This window comes from Hoplias malabaricus, chromosome 17 (assembly GCF_029633855.1).
Source record: "Hoplias malabaricus isolate fHopMal1 chromosome 17, fHopMal1.hap1, whole genome shotgun sequence".
Taxonomy (NCBI): Eukaryota; Metazoa; Chordata; class Actinopteri; order Characiformes; family Erythrinidae; genus Hoplias; species Hoplias malabaricus.
The window spans coordinates 7,720,644-7,735,518 of record NC_089816.1 but is presented as its reverse complement, the minus strand read 5'-3'; the positions used below and the strand labels follow the sequence as shown (position 1 = coordinate 7,735,518).

Here is a 14,875-nt window from a genome sequence, read left to right as displayed (position 1 = left end):
ACCACTGTTGATTGCTAACGTACGGAAAATACAGTACATAGCTTTAAACATTCATTATCTGTAACTGCTTACTCAGGTCACTCTGGGTCTGGAGTCTACACAGAATCAATGGTTGCACGGCATGGAGTCCACTAAATAACCACACATTTACTCACAACCTGACACCTATGGGCCATTTCACACAGTCAATCCACCAAACAAGGTTTTTATATATTTATTTTATTATTATTAGTAATAAGGGGAAACCCATACAGACAAAAGTAGAACACACCAAACTCCTTACAGACAGTGACCCAAGTCCCAGGAGCTGTGTGGCATCGACATTATCCTGGCTGTGAGGGGTTAAACCTTACTGGGCTTTGGTGTAGTGTACTCAATCCAACTGTAGCGAAAAGCCAAAAAGCTATCTTGTATTTAACTGAGAGAGAGAAGTGAACAAAGGAGTAAGAAAGAGGACCGAACAGTAAGAGAGTCACAGCAGCGTGGGGACTAAGGAAATAAAGAGGTAGAGTACAAAGACAGTGGGAAAGAAATAGGGTAAAAAGGAGGGAGGGATAAAGACAGGCAGCGGAGGGACGTGGAGAGCCAGGACAGAGTGGGGTCTAGGAGTGGTCGTCCAGGCTGGGTGAGATGGGACTCTGCTCTGGCGCTGATAAGAGGCTCAGAGAGGCAGTGTGGGAGACTGGCAGGAGACGCTGCTTCAAAAGGCTGCCGACAGTGGGGTGGGAGAGAGTGAGAGGGCAGTGGGACACTGAAAAAGCTTCTAAAGAATCATCAGCTAACTCCTCTGCGCTTAACATCTCCACTCCATTAATGTAATCCTAGAGTAGGGATGAACAGGGAATGAGAAAGGGAAAAAAAGGAATGTGGGGGGAGAGAGAGTGAGAGAAAATATGTTCGTTTGTGACGAGGCTTAGCGCTCCTGAGCTGCCTCGACTCACTTTATACGCTCTCCTCTCGGCCTCCTGGCCACATCAGCTGACTGTCCTTCAGAGCTTTCACCTCTGTTATGTGAGAACACATGAAAGGAGAGAAAAAGAGTGTGGGATGAGCTCCCCAGGCTTCGTAACCTGAGACTGAACCATAAACCTAGAGCTGAAGCCCTTAGAACTGCACAAACACAGAACCACAAACTCACGGGCATTTAAATGGGCACAACCAGGTAAACACACGGGGAGAAAAACAAACAAAAAACAAAACCACAAAACACAACTCAAAATCTCCAAAAAATACAACAGAAAAAAAACAAATGATTACGTTACACAAGAAATCACCGGACGTGTTTCAACTGCAAATGAAAACCAATCTCTTGTAATCACCCAAATGAAAATATAATGGAGAAATCAACTCTAACATTTCATTTCATGGAGCAATCAGTCATCTTCATGATGTCACCACCCATCACTGTGATAATGGCAGTAAACCCATGTAGGAGACCCGCTCTATGGAGCATATACTCCTTAAATCCGTGTCTACAAATCCATTCGTTTCCTCGTCTAATACAAGTTACACTTTAGAGATATAAATAAAAGAATGAAATAATCATTTTCATAAACACTCTTTTCTACATTCAGATGGTAGAAACGGCTGATTGCTCCTTATGGATAACCACAGAATTCCCCTTGCTTCACATCTCCTAGTAGGACACAGTGCTGCTGACACAGTGAGGAAAAATATAAATAAAAAAGCACTAGTGTTTCTGTGGGTGTTTGGCTGAATCAGTGTACATCAGGATAAAGATGATTCCACTTGCTAGGAGTTTTTGCAGCGTTCATATTGTGCAGCTTTAGAGCTGTACTTTAAACCTCAGCCCAGAGAGAGTCTTGGTCTGATGCCATGAACCCATTAACTCTTATAAGTGAGAGCATCCTACAGGTCGTACAGGGCTCTAAGTTGATGTACGGTGAGAGAGAGAGAGAGACTATATAGGGTTGATTAGAAAATCTGCCTCCCTCTGCTACTGAAACGAGCAAAGCAGGGCTCATACATGCCGTCCACTCACTGATGACTAGCAGCCAGGCAGAGCAGTGGTCAGGAGAGGCAGCTTTTTTGTCTGAGTGAAATCACAGACATTCACAACCATATTACTGTTTATTTTGTGAACTGAAAACCTATCCAGAGTTAATTACAGTTCCTGGGATGTTACAAATGTAGACATAAGCAGCATAGCATTAGGAGTCTTACTGGTGTAATGTGGTGTTCCTGCCCCAACTCAGAAGTGATCTGTAGTATCGTGTACAACACTGTATTGACATTATATTGAGTCCCAATATGTTAAATCGAAGCTGTGCTTTAAAATGTGTAGAAAAAGCATGTTTCTTAACATCAATCTAAATTTTTGCATGAACAAAATAACACGTGCACTGATCTGTACTTGGGCGGCACGGTGGCGCAGCAGGTAGTGTCGCAGTCACACAGCTCCAGGGGCCTGGAGGTTCGATTCCCGCTCCGGGTGACTGTCTGTGAGGAGTGTGGTGTGTTCTCCCTGTGTCTGCGTGGGATTCCTCCGGGTGACTGTCTGTGAGGAGTGTGGTGTGTTCTCCCTGTGTCTGCGTGGGTTTCCTCCGGGTGCTCTGGTTTCCTCCCACAGTCCAAAAACACACATTGGCAGGTGGATTGGTGACTCAAAAGTGTCCGTAGGTGTGAGTTTGTGAGTGAATGTGTGTGTGTCTGTGTTGCCCTGGCGCCCCCTCCAGGGTGTGTTCTGGCCTTGCGCCCAATGATTCCAGGTAGGCTCTGGACCCACCGTGACCCTAAACTGGATAAGCGCATACAGATAATGAATGAAGGAATGATCTGTACTTGCTACATTTCACAGTATCAGACCAAACTTCTCTGAAAGGCTCAGGCTGCATGGTCACACACCTATAACATTCATAACCAACCACCAACATGTGAATAAACAAGGGACAACATACAGAAACATTCATGTTGTTTCTTTCATGAACCTTTGAAAATCAATACAGCTTCAGACTGATTAGTGTGCTTCAATATGTTATTGCCATCAGAACAAAACCAATGTTGTAATTTTATACAATCAGAGTGTCGCTGAATTTTTTTGGAATCATTTATATTCATCCATTCAAATTTATCCAAATTTACACCCAATGTGAAATTTTTTACACCAAAAACATCATGAAAAAATGATAAAAATTGAGCTACAAGACTTTATATAAACAGCAATTCAATAAAACCCCTTACCATTATTACCTTGCCATTACTGATTGATATCAGTTAATGTACAACTTGAATTAATCTTCACATCACCCTTAGAAAGCCACTTTCAGAATAAAACATATTTAATTGAACATTCTCCACATTCTAATAGGAATTACTTTAGAAGGAATCTGATCTAGATGCTTATTAAAAGGGAAACCAACCACACTGCATTTAATCAATCAGTTACCCAGAGATTGTCAAAGAGCTGATTTAAGCCATTGTAATATGCATAGCTCTAGTTTGATAATATTTTATTCCTTTGAAGCCTTAGTTTTTTAATAAATGCCCTGGAGATTTTGAACTGAGAGTTGGGGGAATACTGCAAACTGATCATGGAGAGATACCTCATTTTAAAAAAAGGTGAAACAGGGGTTAGGATGATCTGCCAGCGCTATCGAATCAGGTTCTCTTATAGAGTTCTTCCTTATCTTGAAGCATGAATGTACAGTGATTAAAGAAACTACATGTGAGATTAGAGTGAATGATGCGTTTTCTTTTGTTTAAACTCTGTCACGTTGCTTGTAATAAGTCTGATTTCCTGTGAGCCGCCTCTAGCACAGATACTCGAAGCAAAAAGCCCATGGAGAATGCGCTGCTTCTTTCATGTTTGCAACTGATTTGAATCAGTTGATGAATAATTATCAGTAGAAGAATAGAAAATCTTACATGTAGTTTGTTTAAAGCACTGGGGGAATTTGCGCTACTCCATAATATGCTCAGTTCCCTTAAGCATCAGCTACAATAAATTATCCCTGTACAAAAATAACTCAAAAATAAACTGCTCAGAATCAAGATCTTCTGCTCTAGAAGATCCAGAGAACTTTACAGTGTGTTTCATAGTGCAGGATCAGAACTCAGAACGTATTGCTTTTAATTCAGAAACGTTAATCCATTCATGACCCTTTCATTCTCCCAATACTGTTTCATTCATATCTCCTTCCTCTGCGTCTTCATCAGGAAGATCTTCACTTGGCAAACCTCCTCATCATCACCATTTACACAGTGCCTTTCTGTTACAATCATGAGGAATTCTCCATCATCTCTTATCTTTCATACCTCCTCCTGGATCCTGAGACTGGGTATGGGATTGGCTAATGAATTTATTTAGATTGTGGGAGCTTAGGGCCTTCGTGTGCGATCCTGGTCCATGAAGGTGAAGAAGAGGCACACAGCAGCGGTCACCAGGGTGTGCATGGCCTCGTAGAGGAGTTTTGGGGAGAATACGCTCCAGATGAAGAGATGATAACGCAATGCAGTGACCAAAACCACGTAGAACACAGCAGGAATGGATCGCAGCAGAGCAAAGCAGTAACTCCCATGGCCGAGGGACACCACAGCCCTGTGTGTTTTTGAGATAGAGATAGAGAGAGAGAGAGAGAGAGAGAGAGAGAGAGAGAGAGAAAACATCCATAAATTCAATATATGCATACAAATTACAGCCATTATCCAGTGTTATTCGCCCTATTTTCGAAGCTCACAGCACCATTTTCCCACCACAATAAACACCTTAACACCACCATCAGTCCACCTCTGCAGGCAATGACTGAAGACCTTGTCCACTTTCAAAAGCAAAATAGTGGCTGGAGAAATGCGACCTACATTTACTTTCACTAAAACGTGGGGCCAATGTGTAGCTGCACTCTAAAGACACTGCTACATTACTATTGTACAGCTGCTATGTTTAATGAACTCTTTTGTATTTTGTACCCCCACTCTTTCTCTCTCTCTCACACACTGAGACACACACACACACACACACACACACACACACACACACACATTATTGCAAAATTTTGAATCAAACTCCTAGGCCCCATCCACATAGATCTGTTTTTATTTAAAAACTGAGATTTTCCTCTCTCCATATTTCAACAATATCCCCATCCTGACGAATACGAAAACGGCTGCATTATCATGCCAGTCCAGTAGGGGACCATGATACCTGTTAAAGAGAAACCTCAGAACACCACGGCACATGAGAGAAACGCGACTGTTTAATCTCAAACCACTCCATACTCCCCATGCAGTGCACTACGCAAGTCATGAAATAAGTCATTAAGTTTTTAATGCAGTATCATTTATACCTATTCACATGTGGGAACCTGAAATCTAGTGCTAGCTGCATTGTAGTTTTATGACTTATGTACTGCACTATATGAGTGAGGAGGTATTTGCATTTCAGCAAAAAGGAAACACACTGTATGACATGAAAGTTTCGGAATATATCTGTTCACGTAAATCTCTATTTAAGTCTTGGATTTGGCTTGGTGAGTAGTATTCAGCAAGTCTAAATTTATCTGCATCTGAACGCTGAAATACACTGAAACGCATCATTTCCCACAATATTCAAGGGAGTGTAGCAGTAAAATAATTGCATAATTGCATATTTCACCTCTGCAGTCCTGAATGTCTGGCCTTGTGATATGTTCAGAAGCTTAAGGGCAAAAGCCAGTTGCTAAAGGAAATCAAGCTATGGCCTTTGAACGTACTGCTACGATTCGAGCAAGGGTGAACCGTGGCCTTCTATCAGTGTGATGCTCAGCAGAATTCTATAGTTAAATGTGTGTGTGGGTGGTGTGTATGTATTTGTTTAATGCTCTTTTGGAGGGATGTGAAATGTCCTTCAGACATTTTTTTTGGGTTTACTGTCTTTACACTTCTGAGGCCTGTGCTTTCTGACTATTAAAGCAGAAGATCTCTCAAAGACATTCAATTATCCCCCTCCTCACTAATATCTACTAATAGTACATGCTAAGTTTACATTTAAGGAGTTGGTGTGTTCTCCCTGTGTCCGCGTGGGTTTCCTCCGGGTGCTCCGGTTTCCTCCCACAGTCCAAAAACACACGTTGGTAGGTGGATTGGCGACTCAAAAGTGTCCGTAGGTGTGAGTGTGTGTGTGTTGCCCTGTGAAGGACTGGTGCCCCTCCAGGGTGTATTCCCGCCTTGCGCCCAATGATTCCAGGTAGGCTCTGGACCCACCGTGACCCTGAACTGGATAAGCGCTTACAGATAATGAATGAATGAATGAATGAATGAATGAAAGTTTACATTTATGTTTACAAGACCATGGACATTGAAGTTCTGCTGATACGTCTCCTAAACAAAGCTTATATTTCACTAGTGCTTGGACTAAATGATATTGATTGTGTCTTGATGTCGTTTAGTGTATTTTTGACCTTAGTTAGAGCTGTAACAGTGTCCTGGATAATACCAACATATTAGAGTCCAAAATACTCTTGAGTGGAGATACCACTAAACACTTGGGTACAAAATAATCATAAGAAAAACAATGAAAGTTCTGACATCATACTGATACACTACTACGTCCTAATTTCAAGTACAAAGCAGGTAAATAACTGATGACTGGGCCCATAACCTACAGTTTTACAAGTGTCAATGTCCTAAAATATTTCCTATTAAAACCATTTCAAGTGCATTTCCATCAATAAGACGGTTAACTGTGCGTGTAAAACCTGAAGTGTTATGAAGTAAGGCTGATAAAACAGTTTTACAAATAGAAACAGCTACGACAAAGCATGGAGCGCATATGCCGTGACAGATACAAATCTGCTTCGATCTGTTTTTTTGTTTTTTTTAAGCACCCCAAGGACAAATCCTAGGCCATATGCTCCTGCTCTTCACCGCAACAGATTTCACTCCAAGCCTAAGAAAATTTAAATATAGATGCTCAGCCATTTTGCATCAATTTGTGTCATCACACCTGGAGATGTGAAGCAGGAGGAGGTCACGAAGTGAGTAAGTGAGAGAGAGAAAACGAGAGCGATATCCATGACTTTGTTCTATAAATGATCAGTATTAATCATGCATTTCATGTGTTCATTAAAAGTTGTTAATGAATACATCTCTGAAGTTGTGTTTCCATGCCGTAGCTGGTTTAAGTTCACATAGTATCAGCAGAGTTTGTTTTTTTTCTTCAAAATTTAACTAGATTCTTCAAATTATGAGTTTGTGAAAGAGATAAAGTTTGAAAACATGAACGCTTTTCATTGTTAAGCACCGAATAAGATCAGCAACCTCACCAGTATATTCATTCATTATCTGTAACCCTTATCCAATTCAGGGTCGCGGTGGGTCCAGAGCCTACCTGGGCGCAAAGTGGGAATACACCCTGGAGGGGGCGCCAGTCCTTCACAGGGCAACACACACACCTATCAGTCACACCTACGGACACTTTTGACTCACCAATCCACCTACCAACGTGTGTTTTTGGACTGTGGGAGGAAACCGGAGCACCCGGAGGAAACCCACACAGACACAGGGAGAACACACCAACTCCTCACAGACAGTCACCCGGAGCGGGAATCGAACCCACAACCTCCAGGTCTCTGGAGCTGTGTGACTGCGACACTAGCTGCTGCACCACCATGCCGCCTATCTCACCAGTATATTCCTTCTGCTTGGGCAGAAGAAGCCTTCAGTTTGAGCAGTTGGAGCTGAAATTTGAAAGTGCTTTCCTGTAACAATTCCTTTCATGCAAGGCAAGGCAATTTTAGATACAATGCCATTTTCGGTTTTTAGCAATATTCATAATTAAAGTTCTTCATGATCTTGCAGTTTGGCGGATCCTGTAATAATCACAGTTGTAACGTACAGTGCACAAAACGTTTTCACTATAGAGCATTTTCATTTACCACAGGGTGTGATAACCATTCCCCAATCACTTTTCTTATAGAGAAATCTGCTGGAGTCCCTAATGTGGGCATGATGCCGACCACACAATGACGCAGTAGTTTCTCGGTTCATTCATGCCAACAAAGCCTTTTAGAGGATATGAGAGAGAGAAAAAGAGAGAAAAAGAAGTGTTAACCATTCATTGGTAAGACATCATTTTGTATTACAAAAGCATTTGGGTTTCAATAACGTACTCTAACAGCTGTTGTTCAGTGCTGTGTCATACCACTTCAGCAATGTATATGTACCAACATATACAACAGAACTCAGAAGGTCAAATCACAGCCTCAGACATACACTGATCTATTTCCTGGCTGATTGGTCTAAAAGCTAACCACTATATCTGAAGTCTCACAGCCTATTCCATTTTCCATCAGTCTCCTGTATGACTGGCAGGAAGCGGATGTGGGATGTTACAGCTCCTAATTAGCCCATTGCTGAGCCTTCAAGGTTGCTAGTGCAGAGCGTAGAGCTGCTTTCCTGTACGGCTGCATTTAAATACCTGCCATCAACGGCCTACAGCACTGCCTGCAACGATTTGCCTCAAACTCTCTGAAACGTTCCAGGCTGAATTCTCTTAGCACTCTGCAAGCTTTCTTTCAAGCCACTCCCTTTTTGTGGACCTTCTAATGGTTTTCAAGGCATTAGCATTTCTAATCTGCGACTCGCAGAGACGCTTAGGTGGTGGACCGTTCTCAGCCTCCAGTATCCACACCTGTTGGCCCCCAGTTGAGAATATCCGCTAATAAGCTTGTTTTGAAATCCTAGCACATCTCTTCATTTCTATTCCAGCAGCCGGTCAAAATTTTCCGCTCCTCTAGGATGGGTCAGGGCATCCTCTGGGGTTCTGGAAAGGAGTGTATTGATCAAAGGCTATTTCCTGGATTTGTGTGTGTGTGTGTGTGTGTGTGTGTGCTCAGTAAGGGTGCTGATAGATATATTGCACAGGCATTATTAATGGGAAGCTGTGTGTGGGACTACTTAAGCCTATAATTTATCTCATGGGACAGAAGATGCACTCTGTGAAGTTGCTGTAGCATGTGGAAGGTCGGAAGTGGTGGGAAAGAGGCAGGATGTGGGATGTATGATGTGTCCATAAAGACTGGATATTTTTCAACTGCAAAGCTATTTGCTAATCCAATAAATCAGGAAATCTCAGGCTACGCTGGGTTACAGGGCTTCAGTTCTGAAGATAAAGAAACAGCAAAATGGTGCTTGTTGTACTCAACATTGCGCTAAACATAGCATCTGTTTCTAGTTAAAAATCCCACCCTCAATTGAAAAGAGAACCTCAGCTCTCTAGTAAAATCTCAAGCAGGAAAAGCTCTCTATTGCATATGGAAACACGTTCTTTTAACCACATTTTTTTAGACTTTATCCAATTTTATTAAATGTACAAATAAGTTCTAAAGCATTTTGTGTGTAACATTTAATGTAATTCAACATTCTTCTGGATTTTCTGTCATTTTAAAGTAACTGTTACGTAACTCATTTTATTCAACAAAAAAGAACCTAAAAATTCAGTAGTTGAAAATGGCAAGCAAGAAGAGCGGTGCAGCAGGTAGGTGTCGCAGTCACACAGCTCAGGAACCTGGAGGTTGTGGGTTCGATTCCCGCTCCGGGTGACTGTCTGTGAGGAGTTGGTGTGTTCTCCCCGTGTCCGCGTGGGTTTCCTCCCACAGTCTAAAAACACACGTTGGTAGGTGGATTGGTGACTCAAAAGTGTGTGTGTGTGTGTGTGTGTGTGTTGCCCTGTGAAGGACTGACGCCCCCTCCAGGGTGTATTCCCGCCTTGCGCCCAATGATTCCAGGTAGGCTCTGGACCCACCGCGACCCTGAATTGGATAAGGGTTACAGATAATGAATGAATGAATGAAGAGTTTATTCATCACTGCATTCGCTATGAGTGCCATCAACAAAAAAGTGATTTCTGTTCTTGGCAATAAATATTGTACCCAAAAACAAATGTAAGTTAATTCCAATATTAGCAATTGTAAATATAGCATATTAATACTTATTGTTTATGTTATTTATTTGAATAAAATGATAATTCTCAGTTTTAGTACTATTTAAAAGTTAACATAAAATTACAAAAGTGTGGGAGACTGGTGGAAACTACAGTTATTTGTTACAAGAAAACACTTTACAATATGCTTATGTTTAATGTGCTTTTGAAACAAAACTGTGGCTTTTAGTTTTGAGTTAATAAGATACATTGCCATAATATTCCTTTCCTATAAAGACTTATCCAGTTCAGAGTTGCGGTGGGTCTGACGCCTACCCGGAATCATTGGGCGCAAGGCAGGAGGGGAGGTAGATTTTTATTAACTATCCCCAAAGTGATCAGAGAGGAGGTAAAATGTACTGATGTACTCAGACTCCAAAAAAGCAGACTCTTTCACCAAAGAGACCACCGACAAGCTGCGCAACACCTCATGATCAAAACACTTCTCACATGTTTCAGATGCCGGTCTGGCCAAACACTTGAGAGTAATTAAATTTTGATAAGAATCTCCAGCCATGCAGTCAGACACCCCCCGTCTCCACACTCCCTGGGATTTGCATGCATTTCTATTTTTAAACCACTGTGAACACATTGGTCCCCACTGATAAAAGAGCTCAGACTATGAACTCGTGTAAACTTGGCTGTGTTAGCCTGATCATCGCTCTCTCACTCAGAGTCTGGTCGTCTCATAGCATTATTGTTAATTGTTATCCAATCCTATATCCATCACACTAATGATGGTACCAACACCAGCCATGAACATAATATCTCTATATTACTAGTCAGTGGTGACATATAATTTTCAGGATTACCATGAAAATAGTCTATGATTGATTAATATCACATAATGAAGTAATAGCCCACAATTAAGCAGCAGTGATGCATGTAGGAGCAAATCACTCACCATGGGAGGGCTAATTGTTAGATGAGCAAATGTAAGTGTACAGTTGATTTGTGCGAAAAATGAAAAAGAACACAGCATTCTAGGATCCGATGTATATATGGAGAAGTAAAAAAAAATGGAAAAACTGTATCACACCAAATAAAACCATGGATGGAGTGCAGAATTAGATGATTTTTGATCTACCTGGATTTCCTGGTAATTGAGTCTTGTTACAGTGTGTAATGCATTTATTGCACTGGCTGTTGTCCCTGATTTCGTTTTCAAAGAAGCTTCTTTGGTTTGGTCCACTCTCAGCATGAACATGTTTGTGGAGACCTGTGAATGGGTGTTCACCTCTACCTTTTCCGCACTCATTGCTCACTAACAGCTCAACTCAAAGTCGACATATTTAACCTAATAATACATAATATACACCTAATTCTAATAATACATCTATAATCACCTATTATCCTTATACTCACTTAGAATAACACATAAGTTGAAGTATTTATTCTAGTAAGACACTAACATACACACATGCAGTGGTGCTTGTCTCTATATTTCTAAATAGAATCTAAAACCTCATAATGTCTTAGGGCCTACAAGTACATAAAGAGAACACAAACGTATGAGGGAGGAACAATCATACTTGACCCTTTATTTAATAAGGGAAATGATTCAGTATCACACATCTGTAGTATGTGAACCATTGCTCTCAGCTATTATTAACACCTTTGTGCACCAGTAACTGTAACTTAATGTTTCCAGTAAAAGTCCCTCTTGTCAGGTCTTTTCACAACATTTAGATTGGGATAAGATCAGGTCTTTGACTTGGCCGATCTAATACATTAACGTTATTCTTCTTAAAATATTAATCAGTAGTAAAACTAATATACTCAGGATGGTTGTCTTCGCTAATATCAATATCAGAATTCTTTTTTCCACTAATAACTGTCACCATCCTGGCCCAGACACAGTATAAGAGCCCCAAACCACTGTGATATTACCACCACAATGTTTCACGGATTGGATACGTTTCTTATGCTGCAATGGAGTGTCTACCTTTGTCCAAATGTAACGCTTCTCATTTAAACCTAACATTCTATTTTGGTCTCATTTGTCCTGGAAATATTATTTCCTACTTTTTAGGCTTGTCCATGTCATCTTTAGCAAACTGCAGACCGGCAGCAATGTGGTTTTCTGGAGAGCAGTGGATTTCTAGTTGCAGCTCTGTCATGCAGATATGTTTAGGTGTTTTGACGGTGGACTCATGAACATTAAAATTAGCCAATGTGAAAAAGAGCATTAGCTGTTTAGAAGTTACCCCAGCCTCATTTGTGGCCTTGCAGACTGTTACACTGCAGAATGATTTGTGTTTGTCAAACACAGTTTTAAAAAAATTCCTAGCATAACATGTTTCTGGCGTCCTCTGCAATATTACTTCCATGATACACTTCCACAAACGCGCTGCGAAGATTTTGACAGCCCACCGTTCTATAATTATAAGACGGTAGCAAATCATACTCAGCTCTTCCCACTGATTCAAAACCCTTGGCTTTAATTTCACCTTTAAATGAAAGGCTGTTCCTGGAGGTTCACATACTTTTGATGTTTTCGGCCATATTGATTCTGAAGTAAGGGTTCGCAAACTTTCAGGCGCCACTGTGTGAGATGGCGTGGGCGTGTGTTCTAAGCGGCCGTGTGACAGTGTTCTGAATAGGGTCTTTAATGAGGCAATCAGTTAGAGGCAATGTAATGTCCCTGTTTCAAAGCAATCATTTGCCAGGGTTTTATATGATTGGTTACAGAGCAGAAGGCACACGTAGTGAGTGTTAAAGAAAGAGGAACACAACATTCTAAGACAAGGCTCTATAATTATGGTCGCATTATGTTAGTAAACAGTTCGAGGGGGATACAGGGAGAGGGATGTGGAGGGAGCGAAGGCAGTAATTTCACTGTTAGCTGTATACATTTATTTTTGTTTGTTTGTGTGTGTGTGTGTGTGTGTGTGTGTTTGCACGGGCATGGGGATTGTGTGTGTTTAATGTTTCCTTTGACATGTTGAAAGGCTTAAACTGCCCTTTGAATCTGTGAATGGCACAGTACGTTTGAACAGACTGTTAGATGAGTGTATTTAAGTACACAGCTGATCTGTGTGATTCAGAGAGATACAAAAATCTCCATAAATCCATATATGAGAGAGGGTGTGTGTGTGTGTGTGTGTGTCTTCTAGACCATGCAGTCATTTCAACAATTTTCTGTTGACCACAAACGCTAGTGTTCTCCAGCTCAGATACGCTTAAATTATTTGCAGAATGCAGTTCTCCACATGAATATGCAACACATCACAGGTAAAGTGAAAGCAAAACTGTTAAATAATTAAATATGTCTCTCTGGTATCACAGTCTCTGTAATTAAGATACACTTCATGCTCATATCATACAAACTGTAATTACCATTTACTGTTTAAAAGATAACTAATGCACAGTAGATACATCCATTAAATATTACATTCCCTGCTCATTGTTGAGCTCTCCCGCTGACGCTGTAATCTCTCTAAGGGCCTGAATTAAATAGAACTTAACAGCACTGTGACTCTATAAGACACATTCACTCATACATTTACACCTATGGACAATACTGAGTAGCCAACCCACCTACTGTGTAGGTATGTGTATTTGGATGTGTGCTAGAGAGAATCAGGGGGTGTTTGTATATATAATGCAAAGTAAAATATATGAGATACACAGATTATTCATGTTCTGCATTCAGGACCAAACATACGCATTAGACAATACACAAACACAGCCAATAACTACACACCACATAAGCCATGAATGCAACTCTTTGTATATAAGTTGTATATAAATGACATATTTGCTTATTCTTTCATAGATGTATTTCATAGGACATTTATTGTTTTTATGTGAGTTCATGAGTACCCACTACTTGTGGAACAGCTCAGCTGGATGTGCTTCAGTGAGAACTCTCTGTCTCTTCAGCAAGAGAGTGAGGGAAATATGGTATGTGTGTGTGTGTGTTACATACTCTCCTACCTGTCCCTCTCTGAGCTGAGGTAGCACACCAGGTGGCATGCCCAGAGCAGTGGACCTGCGTAGGTGCTAAATGCAGTCAGGAAAACAGCAGGAGCCTCCACATAACTCTCCAGCCCCACAAACCCCACTGAGATGTCCACTGTCGCTATGTTATTGGAGTTCCCCTGAGAAGAGATCAAAAACAACCAAATAAAAGCCCCCTCAAAGACAGGGAACATGACAAAAAGGGACAAAATGAATGAACTCTTTTACATTTTTTTTTTACTACAGATCAGCTCCAAGCAAATGAATGCACAGTAGCACTGCTGTATCGGCAGAGGGAAAGACTTAAGCCTCGGAAATATGCATAATGCATATACACGCCATCGGGAAGAGGCTGATGTCTCTGAAGAGAGTGAAGTGAGTGTCAGATTTGTGTGGTTGTTAAAGCAGGGAGAAATGTCAGGAAAGGAAATTTACTCTTAGCTGCGCTTCTCTGAAGGCAGACAGATTTCCACTAACTCTGAAAAGCTGAAGCTGTGATGGAATGATTGAAAAAAAGAGAGAAATTAAAAAAGAAGTGTTTGGACTTGTTTTCTTCCCCTCTTTCTTTGTCAGATTTTGAGAAGAGACCTTGTCTGTCACTCTGGCTACGGGTGTCAAGGCAAACATCGCAGAGCAACACCTAAAAGTAACTCTCTCACAACACACCAACACAGAGTCACAAGCGCACACACCTCCTCTGGACTCTCCAGCACTCTTTCTGTCGTTTTCATTTTGAACCCAAACCCCCACAGAGTGACAGAGTGGTGGATGAATAAGACCCAACCTGCCAGGGCTAAATTAAGCCAGGTCCCTCAGTGCGGACCCTCAGCTTGCCGTTGTCATGAGTAAGGAGTGTGTCTGAGGAACAGCAAGATTGATGGAACAACAGTTTTTGCTCAACTTAGATGAAAAAGGGAGAGCAAGAGAGAGAGATTAACCCCCTGGAGTCTGAGGTGATCTGACATGCCTCGGTATTTTAACAAATTCCCTACCTGC

General features: G+C 41.2%; 1 protein-coding gene across 2 annotated transcripts in view; it reads right to left on the bottom strand.

The window, feature by feature from the left end:
- Window positions 1-251: 251 nt before the first annotated feature.
- Window positions 252-14,875, bottom strand: part of pigg (phosphatidylinositol glycan anchor biosynthesis class G (EMM blood group)) — a 117,388-nt gene continuing 102,764 nt past the window's right edge. For both annotated transcript variants that reach the window (XM_066649280.1, XM_066649281.1), the window contains 2 exons: window positions 13,856-14,019; window positions 252-4,558 (listed from right to left, as the gene is read on the bottom strand). In XM_066649280.1, coding sequence (XP_066505377.1) covers window positions 4,339-4,558; window positions 13,856-14,019 — 384 coding nt within the window. In that variant the 3' untranslated portion in view covers window positions 252-4,338. The remainder of the gene's footprint in view (window positions 4,559-13,855; window positions 14,020-14,875) is intronic.